Here is an 11,527-nt window from a genome sequence, read left to right as displayed (position 1 = left end):
GTTTCTTCCAATCCCTGACATTTGGTGACTGTGATTCTGTAACTGGTATGGAGAAGAGACAGCAGCTATTGAAATAAAGACTTGGTTTAAAAAAAAAAAAGGTACTATTTTTATATATATATATATTTATTTATTTATAATAAATAATACAATTTTTAAGCTCATCTTCTCTTTTCTCGTTCTCTTCTCTTCTTTTCTCCTTTTCTCCTTTCAAATTTCCCTTTTCATTCCCTTTTTCCTTCCCTGCTCCTTTCCTCTCCTCCCTTCCTTTCTTATCCTTTCTTCTTTTTGCTATTGGCTCCATCGCTGAAGACAAAATTCTCTTATTCTCCTCCATGTCTCACTAGAAAAAGTAGAGTCGCAACTTGAGACTATTCACAAAAAAGAAAAGCTGCCTCCTCCCTACATCCCTCTGCAGCAACAGCAAAGGCGGGAGTGCCAGTACCTGTCCGTTGGCCCAAGCGGCCGGGAGAAGTTGCTCATCACGGCCTCAGTGTGACAGCGGGTGAGGATGACCACCGCCTGGCACAGGAAGGGCAGGAACGTGCTGTGCTGCGCAAACGATGTGATGCTGCGCAGGATGTAGAGGATCGGAGGCACCTGAGAGAAGAAGGGGAGAAAGAATGACTTGCTGCATCCTGCACTCTGCAGGGCCCAACCACGGACATTCAGCGCATGAGCAGTGCCTGCTCCCTTGACATGCTGCCAAGTCCTAAGCCTGAATTTCATGCCAGCTACCCTGGTCTCCATGCCCTGAGCACAAGGGGCAAACGGCACAAGTCATAGTGCAACAGCCAGCAAAAGTCCAAGACACGTGAAGGAAAGTCTCTTACGTTCCAACTGATGTCCTTCCCGTGCATCTGCAGGAAGGTGGTCATCCACTTCCCAGCAGCACGCACACGCACTCCGTTGGCTTTCCGGATCGTCTCCTTGATGGCAGTCATGAAGTCAACGGTGCGTTCTAAGGGGAAGTTCCTGCACACGATCTGCAGAGAAATGAGAAGCGGGAGAGATCTCATCACTGCTCTGCTGCAGCTGTCTGTACCCTGCTGTTTATACGGAAGGCGGTTGAGCCTTCTCTCAACTTCTGCACCCATGGTGTTTGCTTACATGCAAAGCCTACCTCCCAGCAGCCACAGTCACATGCATGCAAGTGCACACACACACACACAAACGCACATCATGGAGTCAGCTCCTTGCACTGGGTGCCTGAAGGCCAGACGTAGCTCAGAGCCTCCTGCTACTTGCACTGGGAAAAGAGCACTCAGGGTAACAGCTCATTTTGGAAACAGTGTCAGAGGCTGGGAGCAGCACAGGGTCGTGCAGAAGCCTACACACAGAGATCACACCACCCCTTCTTGGGTCCACATACCATGGCCATTTTGGATGTGGTCTGAAGCTGAGAGGCGATGCTGCAGGCATGCAGCCCCTCGCACAGGCTCCTGATGTCACCCGTCTCGATGTCTGTGTTGGTCGCTTTGGCTGGAAAGAGCACAGGGAGAAAAGGGAAGTGATGCTTCTGGAAATGAAACTGCATTCCACGGGGGAAAGACAGAGGACAGGGTGGGGACAAGAAGAGAGCTGTGCACGGTGCCTCTCCCTCCTGTAAACAGGGCCCAGCCCGTGGGGCTCTGGTAGTGCTACATAGGAGGGCAGAGGGCTGGAGCGTGCCTGCTCCACTCACCTTGGATTCGCAGAAGGGAGCTCAGACAGGTGACAGCCAGCTGGCGGGATGCGGGCATGGGGTCACAAGTCAGAGGCGCCAGCAATCCCACCAAGGAGCCAAAGTGCTCACAGGCATCTCTTCTCTGCAGGGGTGAGAGGCAGGAACAAAGCTGTAGACGGCCCCAGCTCTCTCCAGCTTCTCCCATCTGTGCCTTCCCCACGCCATGACACAGCATGCACAGCTGGGCAGAGCTCGCCTTCAAGCTCTGGGGCACTGGGGAGGGAGCAGGGAGCACGCGGTGGGGCTCTTTACTCACTTGAAGCTCTTCACAAACAGCCAGCAGCTGGGAGCAGGTCTGCAGGGCCCTCTTGCGCTCCCACACGTTGCTCGATACCATGGATTTCTGCAGGACCTGGAGTAGAGCATCTGTCTCACTGAGGATGTCTTTGCTTTCCCTTCCTGCCACCCCTCTCCCTGTCCCCCCTTTCCCAGCACTTTCCCTTAAGGCCTGCCCTGTTGCTCCATGTGGCCTCCTGCCTCACTGACCACCGGCACTGCCGCCCCGCTCTCTGCAGACACGCCTGCCTCCTAACCCAGGAGCTTTTCCTCGGCTGTGGCCTCCAGGGGCTGGCTCCTGCTTTCCCCCTGCAGGGCCCATTTCTCTGCCCATTTCAGCTCGCAGTGAGCTGGCACGTCAGCAGGAGATTTCTCCCCCTCTGATCCTCCTCTCAGTCCCCAGATCTCTGCCCCCGCTATTGACAGGCACCATGCTTTCTCCCTTGCCCCACGAATACTCACATGGACTATGTTCTGGAAGAAGCCACCGCTGGGCTCTGTCTCCAGCAGGACCACCATGAGCCGGCCCAGAGCTCTCAGTGATGTTTGCTGAAGCTGAAAGCAGAAGAGGGGAGTGACGTGTAGCATCACGGCTGCTGCCAGAGCAGAGGTTGTGTGTGCTGAGGTAGGGTTCTGACCGAGAGGTGGCCGGGAAAGTTACGGCAGGTTACCTGCAGGTACTGTGCTGCTTGCTGTGACTTCCTGATCTTCAGCATCATCTCTGCTGAAGGGTGTGTCACGATGTTCTTGCAGCACAGGACCAACATCTCACGCAGGTCCTTGCTTTCAGAAGAGGGCTTCAGCTTGCTGAGAGGAGGAAAACAGGAAGAGAAATCAGAAAGGGTATTTACCTCTCCAGACTGGTTCAGACAACATCTGAGTTTCTCCTAATTGACAGCTACAAAGCCAATACCCCCACCCAGCTCATGCTGCTGAGCACTGCCTTCAGTTCCAGCAGCGCCCACCTCCTCCCCGGCAGCAGTGAACCACCTCCTGCTCTGGAGGGAAGGAGACCCCAGCTCTCCCTCTCTTCCCTGCCAGGGCACAGGAGCACCAGGGCCTTTCTCCCTGCCCAGAACCTCAGCTTTGCTGGGCACAACAGACCAGCCGTCTCTCCTGCTGTAGATGTGGTTCCTCCCCCCCTGGCCCCTCCAGGCCCTCAGGAGCTACCCAAAATGGGGATCACCATCCTGACTTGCTACCTCAGCCCTTACCTCAACTGCTCCAGGGCCAGAACCACCTTGAGAGGCACTGGGGAGACAGGCATGCCCGAGTAATACTTCTTCATCAGGTCCTGCAAGTCCCAGAGAGACAGTGTCAAAGTGGGCAAGGGGCACACAAGAGCTGTTCCACCCGGCCCCCAGACAGGCACAACTGCCACACACCAGCCCCATCACTTTCCTGTGGAAGCACTGCAGGATGCAGCAGCTGGTGCACCCAGCCCGCTGCCCAGCCACTGCCTGCCAGCACCCAAGGTCCCCACCAGCTGGAGACGTGTAACTGCTGGACACCTGCATGCCTCCAGGGAAGCGAGCCTTGTGGCGCAGCCCAGAACTCCTCTGCAGACAGCCCCGTCTCCAGGCACTCACCATCAGGATCTCCAGCAGCTTGCTCTTCAAGGAGGGGTTAAAGCTTGCAGAATCACCCACAGCTTGGTAGGCAGAGCTGCAGTCGGTGATGCTCTGCACCAGCGCGAGGTTGTTCTGCAAGTCCTGAGGAGCAAGAGAGAAGAACATTCTTTGAACTGCGGGAAGGGACAAGGGCTGCAAGGGACACACGTGGGGACAACGCTAAGGGAAGGGCTTGGATCTTTATCTGGGCACAAACAGTTCCCCGAGGGACCTTTGGAAAGGAAAGGCCCATCTCAGCATCCCCCCATGTGGAGAGGCTGCAGAGGGGCGCTCTGACACCCTGGCACGCTTTGAGCTCTCACCCGGCAGCTGCAGCTGTAGAGCATCAGGACGTTGCCCACGATGTCTCCCTCCAGGTGGGCGAGCAGCTGTTCCTTGGAGGCACGCAGTGCCACGCTGCCGTGGGCGAGCATGAGAGCGCTGCGTGTGGCATGAGCTCTCGTGCTGTCCAGCTCCATCTGTGTGGGAAGAAATGCCTTGAGACACTCGCTAACGGCCCCCAGTGCCCCGCGATGCACCTGGACTCCCAAGGCAGGAGCTGCAGGGAAAATAAGGCAGAAGAATGCCAAGATGGAAACCCGTAACGCTTTACCTTCTTGCGCCTGGAAATCCTGGCATTGCGGCCTTTGCACAGCCTGGACGCAAACATGGTGAGCGTGGCCAGGACTGTGTGGAAGTTGTTCTCAGCAGCATGGCTGAGAAGAGAGATGATTCCCTGCACAAAAGAACAAGGGGCCGTTGGCACAGGCCTGAATCTGCAGGTCTGCTCCTGAGCAAAATGGCAGCAGTGCAGAGGTTGAAAGGCCCGGAGCAGGGCCAGGAGAAGGCCTCTGCCCCAGGGCCAGAGCAGGGATGCTCACAGGAGCTGGAGGAGAGGACAGCTCACCTGGGCCTCACGTGGCTCCTCTGCATTTGCCTCCTCCAGGTGCTGTAGCAGCTTCTCCTGCACGTGGAGGACTCCCTGACAGGATCCCAGCACCGTGCCCAGAGCCTTGTACAGGAATGACTGCAGGGGAAGAAGCTGAGATGTGGCAGCAGCTTAACCTGCTGGTGGAGGGCCAGGTGGGAAGGAGCCAAGCTCCCTGGCGGTTGCTGAGAGCAGCTGCGGGGCCGAGCTTTAGCCATCCCCGGGCAGATTGCAGGGAAAGGCCCTCTGGGGGGCATAGACTGGGGAAGCAGCATCTGCACCCGCGTGGGCAGAGCACCAGCCGCAGCCCCAGCCCCAGCTGGACACCTGCAGCTGCACCGCTGGGTAGAGCCGGGGGGAACTCACCTTTTCTGCAGAGCTGCTGGCAGAGCTGCTCAGCCGCTGGCTCAGCTCACAGCTCAGGGCCTCGATCCATGCCTTCTCCTCTATTGTGTCCAGCGACGCCTTCAGGAACTGTTGGAGAACAGGAGAAGACAATGTTCCCTTGCCCTTTGCCTCTTCCCTCGCTCCCAAGTTGCTGCAGCCCTCTGGGGAGAGGTGCCTGGAAGAACAGTCCCTCTCCCAGCTCCCCCAGTGTTCCCTCCATTAAAGCCACCCACCCTCTTCTCCTAAGACCCCTCTGGGCTTGGGACAGAGCAGAAGAGGCAGCGCCACAAAGGCGTGCGGCCGCTCCGCAGCAGCGCTTGAGAGGCTGTTCCTGCCCCACAGTGGCTCACGTGGGAGCGGGGCTACTTGGGGCAGGCAAGCACTTCTCTGCACCGCGCCTCCCGGCAATGCTGTACCTTTAGCAGACGGCGCTCAAACTCGGCAGTGTCCGGGAAGCTCTCATCTTTCCCTGCACAGCAATAGGAAGACAAAGACCCTTACTTAGGATCAAGGCACAGAAGAAGAGCTGCTGCAAACCTGGCTTGGCCTGGGCACTTGACACTACCAAGCTGGGACCTGCACCCCCTCCACAATGACCTGTCCCTCCCCACAAACACTGCCTCCACAGGAACACGGAACTAAGTGCTCCAAGGCTGCTGTCTGAGGGGACATGAAGGGCCCATCCACGTCCTGGAACGGGCAGATCTCTGGTGGGATAGGTCCCTGGGCCTCAGTGCTGACTCCCAGGAATGGGAACAGCAGCAGAGCAAGAACTGGCCTGCAGGCAGTGCTTCCCCTCTGCCATGCTACAGAGCTGCATTTTCACTCCCCCCCTTCCCTTCCCTGCCTCTGCCTCTTCTTCCCCTCCAGTGCTTTACCTTCAAGACACTGCAGCAGCAGGGGGATCTCAGTAGCCCACATGGCCCCCACAGCCCTGTGGAACCTGCTGTGGAGGTTTTTCATCAGCAGTAAGGCAGCAGCTTGGAGTTTGCTGCCTGCAACAGGGCTGCCTGCCACCACCTGAGTGAGAGCAACACAAAGCAGGGTCACTTCTGCAGCAAGAGCAACGGCTTTCCCCCAGGATGGAAGCAGCTCGGCTCTGCTCTGGCAGGCAAGGAGCAGCCAACAGCTTTGCCCATGGCCATGCTGCTTCCTCCTGGGTGCTTGTGGCACCGGCCTCTGGAGCATCTACTCACCAGCAGTCGTGCCAGCAGTGTCTGGGGCGTCAGCAGTGGGCCTGCAAAGAGAAAAAAAGTGCTGAGTAAGACTCCAAGACACTGTGTGCCCAGCCACGCACACCTCCGCTGTCCCTTCTGGGTGCTACCACAGGTCAGCAGAGCTCACTGAGGGAGTTTTTGCTCCTACCTTGAAACATGGAGCTGACAAAATGGGGATCCAGATGTTCTATCGGCCGTCCTGTCAGCTCCTCTCTCTCAGCCAGGGCACAGACACAGCGGGAGACTGGGATCAGCATGCCTGTGTACTGCGCTGGCACCACAAACAACAGCAGCCGCGGCCACAGGAGCTGTAGGGAACGAGGCAGTTGAGCAGGTCAGCATTCCTGCCTCTGCTCAGAGATGAAGAGGACTCTGTGAATTTCCCTGAGTCCTGTGTGCTTCAGAGCACATTGGAGGAGAGACCTGGGGTCCTGGAATGGGACGAGGAACACGTGAGGGAAAGGCAGGGAGCAGCAGCAGGGCAGAGCGTGACTTACTTTGGACATCCCTCTCACAGAGACGTCCAGTGATCCCAGGATGTCCATGCACAGCTCCTGGAGAGCTCCTTCTTCCTGGGCTTCCCGGGCAGAAAGGTCTCCGGCTGCCTGCACAACAGTGGTGTTGAAACACTGGTTATGCTCAGTTCTCAGGAGCCTCTCAGGAGGCTCAGGTGTGGCCTCAGCGGTGCTTCTGTATAGCAGCCTCTGAGCAGCACGGGTCTTCCAAAGGAAGATGCTGCCCACTGCCCTTACCCTTCTTCCTGTGGCGCGGCTGAACTCCCTGAAGATGTGCCCCACCACATCCCAGGCTGAGCAGCTCCGGGTGTTCGAACTGAGCAGATCCTTGATGAAATACAGAATAGCCGTCCTCACCTGCAAGGGGTCAATTATGGGTGTGATTTTCCTGGTCAGAAGGCAAAGGGAAGCCACCTGCTCATCGGGGCAGCCCTTTGGGCATGAGCAGAGACAGCAAGAGCACTGGAGAGGCTTTAGCTACTGAGATGAGGGCCTGGCCTTAACACCAGGCTGTGCGCTTTCCATGCACAGCACAGGGACCTGCCTGCTCCACTCTGCCTGCTCTCCCCACAGGAGCCATCATGACCGTGTGACCAATGCCCCAGCACCTCTCTAGTCACCCCAGCCCTGCCCGTGCTGGCAGCAGCATCACCACCCCGACAGCGCTTTCTTTTCCCCAACCAGCTCACCCGGATGCTGGGGTCGCTGCACAGACGCTGCACAGCCTCGACGACCTGGGGCAGCATCTCCGTCATCACGGGCTCTGCAAGAGATGCACAGAAGCATGAGCGGAGCCACAACACAGATGGCAGAAGGGAGCCCTGGCAGTCCCAAGGCGTGGTACTGATCAACCCGTGGTACTGACCATCAGAGCGAGCCAGAGCACCCAGCAGACCCAGGGCTGCCACGCATCCAGGCTCCCAGTCATCGCCCAGCTGCGACTGCAGAAACAGGATGGTTTCCTCTGGGCAGATCCGGGCTGCAGGGAGGAAATCCCACGCTATGTTAGCAAGAACCTCACGCCCATTCCTGAAGTTTGTGAGAGAGGTTTTGGCCAGGGCAGCGCCAAGCATGGCCAAAGCTCCTCTCCTTACCCTGCAGCATGATGCAGTGGGTCAGCTGTGCACGACCAGCCTCGCTGTGCTGCTTGCTGTCGTCATAGAGCTGTGGGAACAAGGTCCATTTGATACAATCACATCAGCACTGAGGACGGAAAAGACACTGTGCTGCCCACTCTCGTCTCCCTGGGCACTCTCGGGAAGAGGGCAGGCAGACAAAACCCAGCCCTCCCCACAGCATCCCCGAGAGTACATGCATGGCTCTGGACCTGCCTTGAGCATGCAGGAGCTAAGGCTGAGCCGCCTTATTCAGGGGTCAGAGCTTTGCAGTCCTCCTGAGACTTAGCCAAGAGGGAAACTGCTGTGGGCGCAAGGATAGGCTCCCCTTACCTGGTAAAACACGGCACTGGTGACGTCCAGAAACTTGTCCCCTGCGATTACAGACTCAATGCCCCCTAAGGCCTCCAGGAAGATAGTGAGGCTCTGCAAGAGAGCAGGAGAGGAAGAAAGGGATGAAGCCACATCTAGCCACTTGGGAGTGGAGAAACTGTTTCCCAATTGTTTCTCTGCAGGGAGAAGCTCCTGCACAGGCGTTCTTGTTTATCCCCCACCTCCCAGCGGCACCAAGGGAGTCTCTCTGCTCTCAATCGAGCCGTGTTTGGGCATCATTTGCAGGCATTTCCCACCCAGCAGCCCACTTCTCCCCCATCAGATGCAACTGGATGTGGTCCCCCCAGTTGTTAGCATAGAGCTCCTCAGGCACTCAGAGCCCCACAGTGGTGGTGAAACTTCCCATCCCCAAGAGATGAGCCCCAGTGATTCTTGGTTCCCTCCTGGCTCCTGTCTGGGTTGTTCCTTCTCTGACTGAAGAGCTCAGGAAGCCTCAGAGCTCCCTTGAACACCCATTCCTTCTTTCTCCAAGGGCTCCCCACCTCCTCCCTGGCCCCTCGTGGCATTTGCACGGGCCCCACGTCTACCCTGAGCCCTGCACAACAACTCACCTTGGCCACCCTGCAAATGTCTTGGATCTCCTGACACGGGTGAACGAGCCAGAGGAGCTGCTCCCAGACCTGCTCTTGGTGCCGCTCCTCTTGCAGGAGAACCTCCAACATGGCAGCCACAGCCCCAAGGACGGCCTGTTTGTCCTGGAGAGGATGGCAGAGGCCCGGTATCAAAGACTGAAGGTCTGCCCTTCCTACACAGAGGGCTTTCCCCTTCCCCTTTCCCTTCCCCTTCCCCACACCCCCACGCCCAGCAGGAGATGGGCTCGCTCTGGAGGGCAGGCAGCTTTTCCCCATACCCTCATCCCCAGCTCTTCCTGCCACAGTGCTGTGACATGCAGCTGCTCCCTGGCACAGAGCCACTTCAGGGCCCTTTGCAGAGCCAGCCCACTCCCTCTCATCACCCCTCAGCTCTCAGCCCACTGGGCACAGACAGAGCTGCCGACATGGGTGCCCCTGCTGCCATCCTGGGCTGGGAATGCAGCAGTGCTCACCTGTTCCTCCTGGCAGTCTTGCCAGTTCCACACCACAGAGAAGAGCAGCTCGTGAAGGTTTTCACAGATCTGCTCTTTCTCCATGGCAGGCCAGGGGCATTGCATTCCTGAGGACAAGTAAGTCTTGACTCCATCCAGCCACTGTTTCAAAACTGAAAAAACAAAATAATTAAAAAAATAAATTATTATTATTATTTTTTTTAAGAGAGTGAGAAAACGGAGTCTGTGAGAGTCTGCAGCAGGGCTGCTCTGGGGCCGGCACTCACCAGCACAAGCGATGCGCAGGATCTGGCCACTCTTCACCTGGCCCACCACACTGCGCAGGCCTGCCAGCATCAGCCACACAAAGGGGATGCACTGTGGAGCTGCAAAGAGGAAGGAGAGGGCCACAGTCAGAGCCCCGGCAGCAAGGTAGGTGGACAGCAGCCCTGCAGCCCCCAGCTCAGTGCAGATCACACTCAGAGGGCAGAGACCCCTTTCCCGGTTGTTATAGATGTCAGGAGGTTGAGGGTACTCTACCATAGGTGCTGAAGAGTTTGCTCAGGGTGTTGAGCACAAACTCCTTGGACATGTCCCCCGCGGCCTTCAGGTGGCTCTGGAGCTCAGCCATCACCAAGGTGAAGTGCGTCCGAGCCAGAGCCACCAGGACATTGCTGGCAGCTGTCTTGACATTGCTGGTCACGCCCTGGAAGAGAGACACTGGTGACACGCGGCCCAGGAGACTGCCTGAGGCCCTTGGAAGAGCTAAGCCCCCACCATCCACCAGCAGAACACCAGCGTGGGCAGGCGGTTGGTTCCCTTTGCCTTTGGGAGTGAGCCCTCACCTGGGCTGCCGTCAGGTCCCGGGACACCTCTGCCAGCAGCCGGTTCACCACTCCGCACGGCGGGCGGCTGCTGTCTTGGCACAGGGCGCTCTCCAGCTCACAGTACGCCTGCGCTCGGTCGCCCTGGGGACAAGGATCAGTCACGCTCGTTTTGCCCGCTGCCACCCATCGCTCTGTGGATGTGCTGCCGGGCCTGGCACCCACGGCACCGTGGCCCTGGGCCAGGAGGGCAAGGGTTGCTGGTTGGATGTCCCCAACTCACCTCCTGATCTTGCAGGCGCTGAAGCAGTAAGGTCGCGGCGCAGGTAGGGACAGGGCTTGACACCCTGCTTCTCTCCCTGCGACGCGTACGCCTGGGCACGCAGCCCACACAAGCAAAGAGACCTGGAAGGAAAGAGCAGAGCAGCTGCTGCAGGTGTTGCTTGGAGCCAGGGCCGAGCACCCGGCCAGCTGTGGGAGGAACGCTCCTCCAGCTCCACAGCGCAAGGCTGCGTGTGGTTGGCGGGGACAGGGGAGGGAGCTTTCCCCTTGCTGGGGTGCTGGGGAAACCACGGTGAGCAGCTGCACTCGGCAGAGCAAGGACAGCGCTGCTGGCACGTCCTAAACAGACACTGGAGGCACACGTGTGCTCGGGCAGCGTCGTGGTGTCCAGAGAGGTGGAGGGACTCACCTCGAAGGGCTCTCAGCCTCTCCATGATAGCAGGATGCCTCCAGATAGACACAAAGCTCTCTCTGGTTCCACTTCCTGCGGGTCCCACAAGCGGACTGAGCCACCGCTCCCACCGCTCCACAAGGGTGGATGACGCAGCCACTGTGACACCACACTGCAGTGTCACCTCACAGAGAATGAATGACACGCCCCGGGCTGGGGGCCAGACAGGTCCCCAGGGCAACCCTGCAGGCCCTCAAACACAGTGCGCTTGTGTGATGCAATCGGCTCTGGGGTTCCTGTTCCATGCTGATGCAGGGAATCACCTCAGCAGGTGATGGAGAGCCCCTGCCAGGGAGCAGCTGCTGGGCACCGTTGCCCGGCGTTGTCTTAGTGACTGGGGACTCCATGCCGGGAGGCACTGAGGCCCCCATCTGCTGCCCCGACATCCTCTCCAGAGAGCTCTGCTGTCTACTGGGGGCACGTGTCAGAGATGTTAAGGAGACTCCACCGCATCTGATCAAAAATGAATACATTAATAATAGAGAAAAATCTTCTTTATGGTGAATGTAACAGAACAGCAGAACGGGCTGCCCAGAGAGGTTGTGGGGTCTCCCTCTCTGGAGACATTCAGAACCCGCCAGGACACATTCGTGTGTGACCTAATCTAGGTGTTCCTGCTAAGGCAGGGGGATTGGACTGGATGATCTTTCAAGTTCCCTTCCAATCCCTGACATTTAGTGAAACACATCCCTCTCACAGAGACGTCCAGTGATCCCAGGATGTCCATGCACAGCTCCTGGAGAGCTCCTTCTTCCTGGATGGTGTCTTGTTCATGATGC

At 57.9% G+C, this 11,527-nt stretch overlaps 1 protein-coding gene across 1 annotated transcript; it reads right to left on the bottom strand.

Annotated features, from left to right (window-relative positions):
* Window positions 1–291: 291 nt before the first annotated feature.
* LOC125697573 (maestro heat-like repeat-containing protein family member 2B) lies at window positions 292–11,134 on the bottom strand. Its single transcript, XM_048954954.1, has 32 exons — window positions 11,059–11,134; window positions 10,707–10,781; window positions 10,299–10,420; window positions 10,037–10,159; window positions 9,732–9,897; window positions 9,479–9,577; window positions 9,213–9,364; window positions 8,719–8,862; window positions 8,108–8,200; window positions 7,754–7,823; window positions 7,525–7,638; window positions 7,349–7,422; window positions 6,897–7,016; window positions 6,642–6,749; window positions 6,293–6,452; window positions 6,124–6,164; window positions 5,806–5,947; window positions 5,344–5,396; window positions 4,907–5,014; window positions 4,520–4,639; window positions 4,226–4,348; window positions 3,936–4,091; window positions 3,592–3,714; window positions 3,217–3,296; window positions 2,674–2,809; window positions 2,465–2,557; window positions 1,983–2,078; window positions 1,685–1,808; window positions 1,373–1,482; window positions 834–986; window positions 446–600; window positions 292–343 (listed from the first exon to the last, which is right to left on the bottom strand). Exons 1-32 carry the CDS (start codon window positions 11,132–11,134, stop codon window positions 292–294), a joined length of 3,561 nt encoding a protein of 1,186 aa, XP_048810911.1.
* Window positions 11,135–11,527: the final 393 nt, after the last annotated feature.

This window comes from Lagopus muta, chromosome 1 (genome assembly GCF_023343835.1).
Source record: "Lagopus muta isolate bLagMut1 chromosome 1, bLagMut1 primary, whole genome shotgun sequence".
Taxonomy (NCBI): Eukaryota; Metazoa; Chordata; class Aves; order Galliformes; family Phasianidae; genus Lagopus; species Lagopus muta.
The sequence above is the reverse complement of the archived record's forward strand: the minus strand, read 5'-3'. Positions and strand labels throughout refer to the sequence as shown.

Excerpts from the sequence above, each read along its gene's own strand:
- LOC125697573 (XM_048954954.1), bottom strand. The coding sequence starts at position 11,134 with ATGTCGGGGCAGCAGATGGGGGCCTCAGTGCCTCCCGGCATGGAGTCC. Across the intron at positions 10,421-10,706 it reads GAGGCTGAGAGCCCTTCGAG|GTCTCTTTGCTTGTGTGGGC; the intron begins GTGAGTCCCTCC and ends CTTTCCTTCCAG. Across the intron at positions 1,483-1,684 it reads CTCCCTTCTGCGAATCCAAG|CCAAAGCGACCAACACAGAC; the intron begins GTGAGTGGAGCA and ends TGCTCTTTCCAG.